Source organism: Scyliorhinus torazame, chromosome 17 (genome assembly GCF_047496885.1).
Source record: "Scyliorhinus torazame isolate Kashiwa2021f chromosome 17, sScyTor2.1, whole genome shotgun sequence".
NCBI lineage: Eukaryota > Metazoa > Chordata > Chondrichthyes > Carcharhiniformes > Scyliorhinidae > Scyliorhinus > Scyliorhinus torazame.
Window position 1 is genome coordinate 177,932,708 of NC_092723.1, and position 16,346 is coordinate 177,949,053.

A 16,346-nucleotide genomic window follows, 5' to 3' on the forward strand; every position below is an offset into this window, starting at 1 on the left:
ACACACACACACTCACACCCCCCTCACACACATACACACCCCCCTCACACGCACACACACACACCCCTCACATGCACACACACACCCCTCACACACACACACCCCTCACACACACACACCCCTCACACACACACACCCCTCACACACACACACACACACCACTCACACACACACACACACCACTCACACACACACACACACCCCTCACACACACACACCCCTCACACACACACACCCCTCACACCCCTCACACACACACACCCCTCACACACACTCACCCCTCACACACACACACCCCTCACACACACACACACCTCACACACACACCCCTCACACACACACACCCCTCACACACACACACACACACCACTCACACACACACACACCACACACACACATACACACCCCTCACACACACACACCCCTCACACACACACACACCCATCACACCCCGCACACACACAGACACACACACATCCCTCACACACACACACCCCACACACACCCCCCCCTCACACACACCCCCCTCACACACATCCCCTCACACACACACCCCTCACACACACACCCCTCACACACACCCCTCTCTCACACACACACATCCCTACACACACACTCCTACACACACACACACACCCCTCACACACACACACCCCTCACACACACACACACCCCTCAAACACACACACTCCTCACACACCCCTCACACACACACACACACCCCTCACACACACACCGCTCACACACACACACTCACACCCCCCTCACACACACACACACCCCCCTCACACGCACACACACACACCCCTCACATGCACACACACCCCTCACACACACACACACCCCTCAAACACACACACTCCTCACACACACACACCCCTCACACACACACACACACCCCTCACACACACACACTCACACCCCCCTCACACACATACACACCCCCCTCACAAGCACACACACACACACCCCTCACATGCACACACACACCCCTCACACACACACACACCCCTCACACACACACACCCCTCACACACACACACCCCTCACACACACACACCCCTCACACACACACACCCCTCACACACACCACTCACACACACACACACACCACTCACACACACACACACCCCTCACACACACACACCCCTCACACACACACACACCCATCACACCCCGCACACACACACACACACACACACACATCCCTCACACATACACACCCCACACACACACCCCCTCACACACACACCCCTCACACACACACCCCTCACACACACACCCCTCACACACACACCCCCCACCCACACACACACACCTCACACACACACACCCCTCACACACACCCTCATGCACACACACACACACACCCCTCACACACCCCCTCACGCACACACACACCCCTCACACACACACACCCCTCACACACACACACCCCTCACACACCCCTCACACACACACACCCCTCACACACCTCACACACACACACACCCTCACACACACACACACACACCCTCACACACACCCTCACACACACCCTCACACACACACACACACCCTCACACACACCCCTCATATACACACACACCCCTCATACACACACACACACACCCCTCATACAGACACACCCCTCATACACACCCCTCACACACACACACACACACCCCTCACACACACACCCCTCACACACACACACCCCTCACACACACACCCCTCACACACACATACACACCCTCGTCACACACACACACACCCACACCCTCACACACACACACACACCCCTCACACACACACACACCCCTCACACACACACACTCACACCCCTCACACACACACTCACACCCCTCACACACTCACACCCCTCACACACACACACACCCCTCACACTCACACACACACACACCCCTCACACACACACACACCCCTCACACACACACACACACACACCTCACACTCACACACACTCACACCCCTCACACACACACTCACACCCCTCACACACTCACACACACACACCCCTCACATGCACACACACCCCTCACACACACACACACCCCTCAAACACACACACTCCTCACACACACACACCCCTCACACACACACACACACCCCTCACACACACACACTCACACCCCCCTCACACACATACACACCCCCCTCACAAGCACACACACACACACCCCTCACATGCACACACACACCCCTCACACACACACACACCCCTCACACACACACACCCCTCACACACACACACCCCTCACACACACACACCCCTCACACACACCACTCACACACACACACACACCACTCACACACACACACACACCCCTCACACACACACACCCCTCACACACACACACACACATCACACCCCGCACACACACACACACACACACACATCCCTCACACATACACACCCCACACCCCCCCCTCACACACACACCCCTCACACACACACCCCTCACACACACACCCCTCACACACACCCCCCCCACCCACACCCCCCCCACCCACACACACACACCTCACACACACACACCCCTCACACACACCCTCATGCACACACACACACACACACACCCCTCACACACCCCCTCACGCACACACACACACACCCCTCACACACACACCCCTCACACACACACACCCCTCACACACCCCTCACACACACACACCCCTCACACACCTCACACACACACACACCCTCACACACACACACACACACCCTCACACACACCCTCACACACACCCTCACACACACACACACCCTCACACACACCCCTCATATACACACACACCCCTCATACACACACACACACACCCCTCATACAGACACACCCCTCATACACACCCCTCACACACACACACACACACACCCCTCACACACACACCCCTCACACACACACACCCCTCACACACACACCCCTCACACACACATACACACCCTCCTCACACACACACACACCCACACCCTCACACACACACACACACCCCTCACACACACACACACCCCTCACACACACACACACCCCTCACACACACACACCCCTCACACACACACACCCCTCACACACACACACACACCCCTCACACACACACACACACACCCTCCTCACACACACACACACACCCTCACACACACACACCCTCACACGCACACCCCTCACACACACACCCCTCACACACACACCCCTCACACACACACCCCTCACACACACACCCCTCGCACACACACACCCCTCGCACACACACACCCCTCTCACACACACACCCCTCTCACACACACACCCCACACACACACACCCCTCACACTCACACACACTGGTGATACACCACTGTACTTCCCTAGCATTGTACATAGTTATATAATAGTTGTGTGTAACGTGGCCCTGTAATCCTGTGTATGGTACTGTGCATTGTACTGTAGCTCTGTAGAGGTTCGGTCACCTGTATGTAACCTGACCTGGCCACGGAGAGCTCCGCCTTGGCCACTCCCCCGGGAGTTAAGTATAAGACCCCGCTTCTGAGACCGGACCCATTTTGTCGGGGTCGTCTGTGTCGGGTAAGCTTCCTATGTAGTGTATTAAAGCCTTGGTTAAAGTCTCACATGTCTTTGTGGTTCTTGACGCTTAGTGCATCACACACACACACCCCTCACACACACACACCCCTCACACACACACACCCCTCACACACACACATCCTCACACACACACACCCTCACACACACACAACCCTCACACACACCCTCATGCACACACACACCCCTCACACACCCCCTCACGCACACATACACACACACCCCTCACACACACACACCCCTCACACACACACCCTCACACCCCTCACACACTCACACCCACTCACACACACTCACACCCCTCACACACACACACCCCTCACACACACACCCCTCACACACACACACCCTCACACACACACACACACCCCTCATACACACACACACCCCTCATACACACACACACCCCTCACACACACACACACCCCTCACACACACACACCCCTCACACACACACCCCTCACACACACACACCCCTCACACACACACACCCCTCACACACACACCCTCACACTCACACACACACCCTCCTCACACACACACACACCCTCACACACACACACACACCCCTCACACACACACCCCTCACACACACACACACCCCTCACACACACACACACCCCTCACACTCACACACCCCTCACACACACCCTCCTCACACACACACACACCCTCACACACACACACACACCCTCACATGCACACACCTCACACACACACCCCCCTCACACACACACACACACACACACACACCCCTCACACACACCCTCACGCGCACACACACACCCCTCACACACACACCCTCACACACACCCTCACGCGCACACACACCCCACACACACACACACATACCCCTCACACACACACACTCACACCCCTCACACACACACTCACACCCCTCACACACTCACACCCCTCACACACACACACACCCCTCACACTCACACACACACACACCCCTCACACACACACACACCCCTCACACACACACACACACACCCCTCACACTCACACACACTCACACCCCTCACACACACACTCACACCCCTCACACACTCACACACACACACCCCTCACACACACACACACTCACACCCCTCACACACACTCACCCCTCACACACACACCCTCCTCACACACACACACACCCCACACACACCCCTCACACACACCCCTCACACACACACACACCCCTCACACACACACACACCCCTCACACTCACACACACACACCCCCCCCACACACCCCCACACACACACACCCCACACCCACACCCCTCACACCCACACCCACACCATGTTTTGTGGTTGCTGAAATGGCCGCCATTGCCCAGCAGCAGAATCCCCAAGTCCTGCTGCTCTCAAAGGTTTTCCCGCTGTTTGTGCCCTCCACCACCGGGGAACCTGGGGCGAGATTCTCCGACCCCCCGCCGGGTCGGAGAATCGCCGGGGGCTGGCGTGAATCCCGCCCCCGCTGGTTGCCGAATTCTCCACCACCGGTTGGCGCCCCCCCCCCCCCCCGTGATTCCCTGGCCCGGTTGGGCCGAAGTCCCGCCGCTAAAATGCCTGTCCCGCCGGCGTGGATTAAACCACCTACCTTACCGGCAGGGGGTCGGAGAACCATCTGGCCCCGGGGGGTGCCCCCACGGTGGCCTGGTCCGCGATCGGGGCCCACCGATCCGCGGGCGGGCCTGTGCCGTGGGGGCACTCTTTCCCTTCCGCCTTCGCCACGGTCTCCACCACGGCGGAGGCGGAAGAGACTCTCCCCACTGCACATGCGCGGGAAACTGTCAGCGGCCGCTGACGCTCCCGCGCATGCGCCGCCCGGAGTAGTCATTTCCGCCAGCTGGCGGGGCGGAAATTCGACCGGCGCGGGCCTAGCCCCTTAAGGTTGGGGCTCGGCCTCCAAAGATGCGGAGCGTTCCGCACCTTTGGGGCGGCGCGATGCCCGACTGATTTGCGCCGTTTTGGGCGCCAGTCGGCGGACATCGCGCCGTTTCCGGAGAATTTCGCCCCAGGTCACCATTGGCGGGACCGGAATATTCCGCCGCTGGTGGGAACGCCCGGAACGTTCTGCCAGTTGTGTTTAAATTTCAATGCCAATATGAACGAGATTCCTTTTTTTAAAAAAAACACACACACAATCCCGGCTACCGTCTGACAGTTACACCTGTTTCACAATTGCAATGCGCTTGATCAGGTCTCCCCCTCCCCACCCAGCCCAGCGGAGGCCTACTTCTGTCAGCAGTGGAATGGTCCATGTCAGAACAACTAGAAAGCTGACCTGTCAAACTAAAGGGAGCATCTTAATGGCCCCAGACTAAACATCTGGTGGAATTCGCAGTACTGCAGCAGGCAGTCATGTGGGAGGATGAGAGCTGGGGGCAATGCCAGAGTGAGGGAAAGCCTCTGGGGCGGCTCGGTAGCACAGTGGTTAGCACTGTTGATTCGCAGCGCCAGGGACCCGGGTTCGATTCCCGGCTTGGGTCACTGTCTGTGCGGAGTCTGCACGTCCTCCCCGTGTCTGCGGGGGTTTCCTCCGGGTGCTCCGGTTTCCTCCCACAGTCCAAAGGTGTGCAGGTTAGGTGGATTGGTCACGCTAAATTGCCCCATGGTGTCCAAACGTTGGGTGGGGTGAGGGGGATAGGTGGAGGTATGGTCTTAGGGAGGGTGCTCTTTCAGGGGCCGATGTAGACTCGATGGGCCGAATGGCCTCCTTCTGCACTGTAACTTCTATGTAAATGTATGTAAATCTATGAAAATAAATTCTAATGTAAACTATTCTAATCATCTCTTTTACTGCTAGATCCTGGGACAGACTCATCTGGTGAGGAACCATCGGAACTATTGAGTCCAACAATCAAGATATATACCAAAACAAGTAAATATTTAATTTCTCAGATCACTATCTGGCGGAAATTTGCATGTGGTTCGGTGCTGTCTTTGGCACTCAATTCCAATTCTCTTTCTGTACCTGGGCGTGCACTAAGGCTGACCTTTGTCCGTTTCCATAGCGAATAGTTCCCACAACAGATCACTACCCTGTCGCCTGGGGCATATAGCTTGATGGGCGCCTACTCCACATCAGCCATGGCTGACCAGGAGCCTCTCTCACTCTTACCGCCAGTCGGTGATGTGTTTGGAAGGATTTGCAGGTTGACACCCACCCTGTTTGGCCACGTTATGAACGCACCTTCCTCGGCCGTCAAGTCCTTGGCGTGGGACTCGAACCCGGAGCTGCCGGCTCAGAGGCAGGGACACCACCCACTGCATCACAAGACCTCCCTTGCAACCCAATGGGCCAGGTTAATTGAAAAACTGCAACATAGAATGACAAGCAGAACGTCCTGTGCAGTTGGATGATCAGCACCAACCGTATTGGGCTTGATGGACAGGAATTTCTGCCGCCCCCCCCCCCCCCCAGACACGTTTTGCATTTTGCGGTGGCGGTCGTGGCCCACCAGCGAGATTTTCCAGTCCTGCTTCTGCCAACAGCGTTTTCCATTGTTTCCATTGGGGGGACGAGAACATGCCGCGTGCTGGGAAATGTTCCCCGTTACTTCTCACTTGGTTTGATTGTAACTGCAGCAACAAATTAAAGCTGCTCCCAAACGATTTTCTGGTTTACTCCCGGACGGGGTAACATTATTTACTCTTTTGTATCGACAGAAGGCGTGGAAGCTGGTACAGAAACGGTGAAAGAATATTTGAAAGACATGAGCCAACACTCTTACATTTGCCATGACTATGACGAGATGCTTCTCGAAGACATTTATGTGGATGTCACAATGATCAAGGGTCAAGCTGAAAATAAGTCTGCCAAAAACGCGACCAGGTGCCTGGATAAAGAATGCCGAATCTATGATATAGCAGAGAGAGAAAGAGGTGCTGTGAACATGGGCAATCTCTTCGACATCCCAGGCAAACGCCAGAGAGGAACAAAAATTGTTGCTTTACTGGGGAGAGCGGGTATTGGTAAAAGTGCGTTCGTCCAAAAGATCTGCCACCAGTGGGTGGAGGGGCACCTTGGGCAGTTTGAGTTCGTCTTCTGGTTCAAGTGCAGGACACTGAACTTTGCGAAGCAGTACACTTTAAAGGATTTACTTTTCCAGCCATTCCTCCCCTCGCTGAGGAACACCGATGAGGTCTTTCAGTACCTTGTGCACAATCCGCGCAAGGTTCTGCTCATTTTTGACGACTTTGAAGACTTCCAGGACCACGATGGCCTCGCCCAGCCCACGGCCTGCGGCTCGGCGGAGCAGCCTCACACGGTCAAACAGCTGCTCGCTGGCCTCCTGCAGAAAACGTTGCTGAAGGGGTGCACTTTGCTGATTACTGCAAGGCCGAAAGAAACCTTCAACCAGTACCTTGGCAGAGTGGACAAGATTGTGGAGGTGCTGGGCTTCAGCCCAGGCCACATACGGGAATTCCTGCACAGATACTTTGAGGATTCATCCGTAGCTGCTGAAGTGCTGGCCTGTCTTCAGGAGCATCAGTACCTGCTCAGCTTCTGCTACATTCCTTTGCTCTGCAGATTTATCTGTTTTCTCCTCAAAGCCACTCATCGGACTGGGGGTGGGCGTTTGGCAGTGCCGCACACTCTCACCGATTTATTTCTCCGCATATTCCAAATCCTACTCCACCCCGAACCACCCACTTTTCTGCAGACTCAAAATGCCATTGGTCTGCACAGACAGAGCATCCTGGAGCTGAGCAAAGGAGCCTTGGCGGGAGTGCAGCGCCACCAGTGTGTGTGTGCAGACGCCCGCTCGGCGGAAATGTCGAACTTCGCCTTGAAGCACGGTCTTCTCAGACCTTTCCTAATGACTGGCGCGGGGACAGAGCAGGAGTGTGGGAAAACCTTCTCCCACTCTTCCCTGCAGAACTTCCTGGCGGGGTTGTATTTATTGTTTTCCGAAGACGTCAAATGCAAAGGATTGATGAAAATGATTTCCCTGGAGCACAAGAAGCGCAAATCTCAGGAGGACTGGCTGGACGTGGTTCGCCGGTTTCTGGTGGGACTGGCCTTTCAGGACGGAGATCCGTTTCTGGGCTGTTTCTCTCGCCACTCAAAGGCGAACGTGAAAAGCAAGAAGCAGAAGAGCCTGCAGAAATACTTGATGGAGCTCGAGGTCAGCGCGCTCAGCACGAGTAAATTGCTGGAGCTCTGTCACTGTGTTTATGAAACACAGAGTCCGGAGCTGACCGCACAAATTGCCACGAAGCTGAGCGAGAGGTTGTCCTTTGGAGGCACACGGCTGACACCACCTGACGTCTTCGTACTACTGCATGTGATGCACAAGTCCCCGAGTAACTTTGCCGTTGACCTGAGGGACACCAGCATTGACTTACAAGGAATCAAGCGGTTTGTGGAGTTGAAAAATGTGACCTCATTCAGGTATGTGTACGGATCTCCCACCTGTGAATTGAACAGTCTCTTGTTCAGAATTCTCAAAACATTATCACATTAATCAAAATTGCAAGCTAATTCTGCGGAACTTTTTTCCCCTTTTGAGTGTGCCCTCCTGAAAGTATTCACAGTTTCTCTTCCCTTCTCTTTTGAAACAATATTGTATTTAAACTTCAAATGTGCATTACCTGTACAATTCTCACTATTTCTGAACCGCTCATAGCGATGGGAATTACTTACTATCAGGGGCTACAGTGGAAGAATCAATCCATTCTGGACTTTTAGATTCAAGCTGGTTTATTGTAAGACACTTCCTCATAGCTACTAATCCATAAGAAGCTTGCACCCCAAAGTGTTCCAGCTGTCTATATTTATAGTATAATCAATGTCACATGTTTAACTAGCAATTCCTTGAACTAAGTCATTTCCATACAGTGATTAATAGTACATTGACGATGGAAAACCTAGACAAGTGAGTGGGCCGCTTGGCTAATCCTCCTTCATCTCAGTTGGGCGGCAAGATTTAAATTGGGCTTGTTGACTAACCATGACCCCCATGGTTAAGATTGAATACATGTAACGCACGCCAAATATTTCATGATAAGTTATAGAAAATGCTTAATCATTCATATCTTTTTTTTAAAAAAAATTTTAGAGTACCCAATTATTTTTTCCAATTTAGGGGCAATTTAACGTGGCCAATCCACCTACCCTGCACATCTTTGGGTTGTGGGGGCGAAACCCACGCAAACACGGGGAGAATGTGCAAACTCCACACGGACAGTGACCCAGGTTCGAACCTGGGACCTCGGCGCCGTGAGGCTGCAGGGCTAACCACTGCGCCACCGTGCTGCCCTTAATCATTCGTACCTTAATAGAACTGTCAACTTCAAGCAGTTGGAGCAAAATAAATATTGGCGCTTGATTGGATGTGGCGGGAGCGCATGGCTCTCACAGTCAATGTTTTGTTTTCAACAGAATGTCCCGCAGGCTGCGCGCGGAACTCTGATGGGCCGCATGTGACCCCCGGTTGCAGGTTGCCCACTACTGATGCAGTCAGCCTGCTCCCAGCCTATAGGGGCAATGCCACTCTTGATTGAGTTTCCAGCCGGTGATTGCAAAAAGCAACCAACCATACATAACCTGACCTTTAATTATCCTTCCTTTTCTTCCAACGAGGAGAGATTGAGTAGACTGGGACTGTACTCGTTGGAATTTAGACGGATGCGGGAGGATCTTATAGAAACATATAAAATTATGAAGGGAATAGATAGGATAGATGGGGGCAGGTTGTTTCCACTGGCGGGTGAAAGCAGAACTAGGTGGCATAGCCTCAAAATAAGGGGAAGTAGATTTAGGACTGAGTTTAGGAGGAACTTCTTCACCCAAAGGGTTGTGAATCTATGGAATTCCTTGCCCAGTGAAGCAGTAGAGGCTCCTTCATTAAATGTTTTTAAGATAAAGATAGATAATTTTTTGAAGAATAAAGGGATTAAGGGTTATGGTGTTCGGGCCGGAAAGTGGAGCTGAGTCCACAAAGATCAGCCATGATCTCATTAAATGGCGGAGCAGGCTCGAGGGGCCAGATGGCCTACTCCTACTCCTAGTTCTTATGTTCTTCCTTATGCAAAATGCATTGAGGTCTCTGTTTGTCATTGTCCCTGCCCACAGTGTGACCACGATACAGAGTTCCACATCGAATGCAGGATTGCAGGTGCATCATTGCACTCAGAGAGCCTTCACACCATCTACCTCGCTGAGAACCCCTGAAATATTTCTTTGCAAGTTTGACTTGCAATTAAATCCGACAGTCATTTGTTAAATAACAATGACTGATTTTCCACTGAATTCTACGAACTGCAGTCTTTATTTTTTTTTGCAACCACTTCACACGGAGAAAACTCGATGAATGTGTTCCTCTTTTTGAAAAAAAAGGAAGAAAATGACTTTCACTAAATGAAAGACATTTAAATTCCCACCGCAATGAATCTAACTATACTCTGAATTTAAAGAAAACCGCACGGTTAAACTAACGGTATTCCCCTTGGTTACTTAAAACATAAAACAGAATGGGAGAAATGTAGGAAATTAAATAACTCCGTTTATAGAAGAGAATGCGTCTGTGTGGGCTACATTCAATATCTTGTGATATCTTTCCCTCTCTACCATGCCAACTGCTCCTTAAAACCTACCTCTTTGGTTAGCTTTTTGGCCATCGCCTCTGTACCTCTGTCAAATATTGTTTGGTAACACTTCTGTGAAGTGACTTTGGATGTTTTAACCAATGTCAATGGAGCTAGATAAATGGGAGCAGGTACTGGTGGTGATTTGTGCGTTTGTTACTGAGAATGGCACAGGAGCTGAAAACAAAATTGTTTCTCAACTGCTGCATCGTTTGTATCCATAGAATGGAGTCCCTACAGTGCAGAAGGAGGCCATTCAGCCATTGGGTCTGCACCCACCCTATGAAAGAGCACCCTGTGGTAGTACCAGGTATTGCGGTACCTGAGAGGCCGACGCCATTGGTTAAGACCCTGGAGTCTACCATTGGCTGGATGACGTAGCTCCGCCCTGAAGGCGGCGTATAAGAGACGGTGCCGTCCCAGCAGCCTTCACTTTCTGTACCGAAGCTGCTGGGGTAAAGTTCTAGTGCATTAAAGCCTCAGTTACTGATTACCTTCGTCTCGAGAGTAATTGATTGCGCATCACACCCTACCTAGGCCCACTCCCCCACCCTATCCCTACAGCCCCATAATCCCACCTAACCTGCAAAACCTTGGGATTGTGGGAGGAAACCGGAGCACCCGGAGGAAACCCACGCAGACACAGGGCGAACGTGCAAACTACACACAGTCACCCAAGGCCAGAATTGAAGCCGGGTCCCTGGTGCTGTGAAGCAGCCTTGCTAACCACTGTGCTACCGTATTGTGTAAAATATTCTGCAATATAAATGGAACGGTTGACCAGGTACAGAAATAGTGAGAATGTCCACTCGACATTCTTTTGCCACAAACGTTAGGTTTATCGAATTTTGGAATGGTTTATTCAATTTCATTTAATTTGTCCATTCCTTTTACAGGGTGTCAGTGTGTGATGCTATAAAACTTTGGGAACATTTAGAGCAAAGTGAGTTACTTGAGCTGCTTCACATGTCTCTTCTTAAGTTTTCTGTCAATCCTTTTGAGATCAAGAGTTTGAAAGACATCGATGACCTTGATTTACTGGTACGAATTCATAAAGATAGAAGATTCCTTTCAAGGTGAGTTGCTGCATCTGCCGCTTTGACTCGATCTGTTTAAAACTTTCTGCCCCTCTCGGTAGAATTGCTTTGCAAGGTTACCCACCTGGTTGCCTTTTGCAATTTGCCAAGACCGTATCGACCTATTGCCGGAATTTACCTGGAGCCAATGGTGCATTGGAATCTCTGCTCCTGATAATAACTGATGATTGGGAGAGAGTTTGGGGTGGGGTCAGAAGCTGGGTTTGGTGTGGGGTCGGAAGCTGGGTTTGGGAAGGGGTCGGGAGCTCAGTTTGGGAAGGGGTCGGAAGCTGGGTTTGGGAAGGGGTCGGAAGTTGGGTTTAGGAAGGGGTCGGAAGCTGGGTTTGGGAAGGGGTCGGAAGCTGGGTTTGGGGTGGGATCGGAAGCTGGGTTTGGGAAGGGGTCGGAAGCTGGGTTTGGGAAGGGGTCGGAAGCTGGGTTTGGGAAGGGGTCGGAAGCTGGGTTTGGGAAGGGGTCGGAAGCTGGGTTTGGGAAGAGGTCGGAAGCTGGGTTTGGGAAGGGGTCGTAAGCACGGTTTGGCATGGGGTCAGAAGCTGGGTTTTTGGAAGGGGTCGGGTGCTGGGTTTTGGGAAGGGGTCGGAAGCTGGGTTTTAGGGTGGGGTCGGAAGCTGGTTTTGGGAAGGGGTCGGAAGGTGGGTTTGGTGTGGGTTCGGAAGCTGGGTTTGGGAAGGGGTCGGAAGCTGGGTTTGGGAAGGGGTCGGAAGCTGGGTTTGGGAAGGGGTCGGAAGCTGGGTTTTAGGGTGGGGTCGTAAGCTGGTTTTGGGAAGGGGTCGGAAGGTGGGTTTAGGAAGGGGTTGGAAGCTGGGTTTTGGGAAGGGGTCGGAAGCTGGGTTTTGGGAAAGGGTTGGAAGCTGGGTTTTGGGAAGGGGTCGGAAGCTGGGTTTGGGAAGGAGTCGGAAGGTGGGTTTGGGAAGGGGTCGGAAGCTGGGTTTTGGGAAGGGGTCGGAAGCTGGGAATTTTGGGAAGGGGTCGGAAGCTGGGTTTTGGGAAGGGGTCGGAAGCTGGGTTTGATGTGGGGTCGGAAGCTGGGTTTGGTGTGGGGTCAGAAGCTGGGTTTGGGAAGGGGTCGGAAGCTGGGTTTGGGAAGGAGTCGGAAGCTGGGTTTTGGGAAGGGGTCGGAAGCTGGGTTTGGGAAGGGGTCGGAAGGTGGGTTTGGGAAGGGGTCGGAAGCTGGGTTTTGGGAAGGGGTCGGAAGCTGGGTTTTGGGAAGGGGTCGGAAGCTGGGTTTTGGGAAGGGGTCGGAAGCTGGGTTTGGTGTGGGGTCGGAAGCTGGGTTTGGTGTGGGGTCAGAAGCTGGGTTTGGGAAGGGGTCGGAAGCTGGGTTTTGGAAGGGGTCGGAAGCTGGGTTTGGGATGGGATCGGAAGCTGGGTTTGGGGTCAGATAGTAATTTGAGGCTGTGAGGTGGAGGATGGAGTTAATGGTGTGATGGTGGGGGTGGGGAGAGGGGGTTGCACAGGTGCGTGTTGGAATTTCCAAGGCAAAAGCCCCTCAGTCATTATTCAGTCAGAGTTCGGTCTAGGGTGTGGGTAAATGGGGATGACGTACAGATTAGCCATGATCTACTTGAACAGTGGAACAGTGTTGAGTGGCTGAATGGTCCACTCCTGTTACAGAGGGCAGTTCCACCCAGCTATCTAAGATTGTATGTTTCTATAATGTTTTTGTTTTTTTGTTTCTACTGTTGCAATATCTAATTTGCTTAAATATATTTGAAGTTTGTTGAAAGCTTCATTTAAGGGGGACATTTTTGGGGAAACTTGCTCTGCATTTGTCAAGAGTCTGCAATCTGAAAAGAATCAAACTAAAGTTTGTTACAAGAGTTCTCGCTGTGTAATAGAGTAAGTGCGAGGGAGAAATGTTTTCACCTTGTGTTTCTTTGTTATTTCCCCCGGAGCAGCACACACCACTTATCTGGAGGTGAACTCTATGAGTTACCTGCTGTCAGGACACTACAAACGCTGGAGTTTGCGTAAGTAATGATTTGACTAAAATTCTTGAGTCTTGAGCCTCGATCATTTCATGTTTTCTGTACTTGAATCTATTATCAAGGAATGGTTTAAAAGCATGGGGCCTGGCTGTAACTACAGTTCTTCCTAGGGGTTCGGGGATTGGATTTTCCTATGGAACTCTCCCCTCACACATCTCTCCGGGGACAGTGATTACATCCCAATCCTGACTCCGGGTGTCAAGATCATGGTCTGGATACCTTCACACCCTCATTGCAGGACGCGACCTACCGGAATGGGGTGGAGATGCCGGCGTTGGACTGGGGTGAGCACAGTAAGAAGTTTTACAACACCAGGTTAAAGTCCAACAGGTTTGTTTTGAATCACTAGCTTTCGGAGCACTGCTCCTTCCTCCATTCACCTGAGGAAGGAGCAGCGCTCCGAAAGCTACTGATTTGAAACAAACCTGTTGGACTTTAACCTGGTGTTGTAAGACTTCTTACTGTGCCAGAATGGGAACAGAGTCCGAGAACGAGCGCGTTTAGCCGGGTGTTTCCTGGAGTTCGGAGCTCCGGGAATCTCCACGCTATTGAAGGGGACTCTGTTCACATTCGGGTAGATTTGGGGCCTCAGCGGGGAACTGCCCGACAGGGCCACACTTAGTCCCGCATTCTGCACTGAGGAGTCCCACTCGCCGGAACTCCTCAGTGTATGAGGAGATCGGAATGGTGCCTGATCTCCCAAACCCCCGATGTAGCCCCCGACCCCCCCCCCCCCCCAAAACCCTAACTCACCAAGAAGGGGGTCCTCAGATTGCCCTGCACCCCCCTGCAACTGCGAAGGGCACCCCCAGGCCTGAACCCCATTGTGGGGAAAATGCCAGCCTGGTACCCTGGCAGAGTCTCTGTCAGATGGCAGTACCACCTGGGTAACATGGCAGCCTGTGATGAATGGGTAATGTGCCTTTAAGATCATGCATGTAATGTCCCTTTATGACCAGGTTTGGAACCCTGGGGGACTCCGCCTCCGGCTCCACCTCCCAGGGGCCGGATATAAGGTGACGTCCTGTGGGCGGCGCTCAGTGAGCACGCATCTCCCCGGCTGACAAAGTTCTCTGTTTATTAAAGCCTTCGTTTTACGAGTACACTCTCTCGTGTCATAATTGAGGGTATACCAATTTAATAAACAGAGAACTTCGCCAGCCGGGGACTGGCGGACACGGACGTCTTCGATGAGGGTACATCCGGGAGCACGGTGGTTGGAGCTTTGGTGCGGTGCGGGGTAGGGGGTTGGGGAGTAGGGAGGGTAGCTGGGGGTGGCGGTGACACAGCCCCTTATCTTTTGTACTCTCTGCCTAATTATAAAGCCAAGGATCACACATTCCTGGTGCCCTCAGCGATTATTAATGATTATTTCTCTTTGTTTACTATTAAAGTTAAGATATATTAATGTCAAAATAGTGGTGGACTGAGATATTTCAATCTTACAGCCTCGGCCCTGTCAATGGACCTCTGGGATTTCGAAAACTAACCAAGATTTTACCAGCTCTGGCATTTTTGAAGTACCTGGAGTGAGTAAAAGTTTATCAATGGCCTACTTTCAGGCAAATATTTCCAAGTCTTTATATCGCCGCATTGCAAGTTATTTGCACTCCATTTGAAATGAATTTTAGTCAAATCAATCCCATTCCGCAACTTGAAATTTCCATTTTTTCATGAAAACATAACGCATATCTCACTGGGAAATCGGCATTTTTTCACATTCTCTCCGTGACTACGTGGGTCTCACTCCCACAACCCAAAGATGGGCAAGGTAAGCGGATTGGCCAGGCTAAATTGTCCCTTAATCGGTGACTAGAATGATGATTCCGAACAAGAATGCAGCCTAATGTTTGACAACTAATAAAACTGCATTAGGATGAATCAGTAAAATCAATCATGGTTAATCCATCTGGAAATGGATTTCACCTGTATGGTTTGGAATGCATCTTTTTTTTTTTTTGGAACTGTATTTTTTAAAAAGTATTCTATGACGGGCAAGGCCAGCATTAATCGCCCTTCCCAAATTGCCCTTGAGAAGGTGCCGGGTGAGTTAACATGGTATTTACATGCGGACTGATTGCAAAGACA

General features: G+C 52.2%; 1 protein-coding gene across 1 annotated transcript in view; it reads left to right on the forward strand.

The window, feature by feature from the left end:
- The window catches only part of ciita (class II, major histocompatibility complex, transactivator), a 119,707-nt gene that overhangs the window by 79,677 nt on the left and 23,684 nt on the right, over positions 1–16,346 (forward strand). Inside the window, 5 exon segments of the mRNA XM_072481718.1 lie at positions 6,387–6,461; positions 7,250–8,978; positions 12,070–12,249; positions 14,169–14,240; positions 15,707–15,787. Of these exon segments, the coding sequence (XP_072337819.1) occupies positions 6,387–6,461; positions 7,250–8,978; positions 12,070–12,249; positions 14,169–14,240; positions 15,707–15,787 (2,137 nt within the window).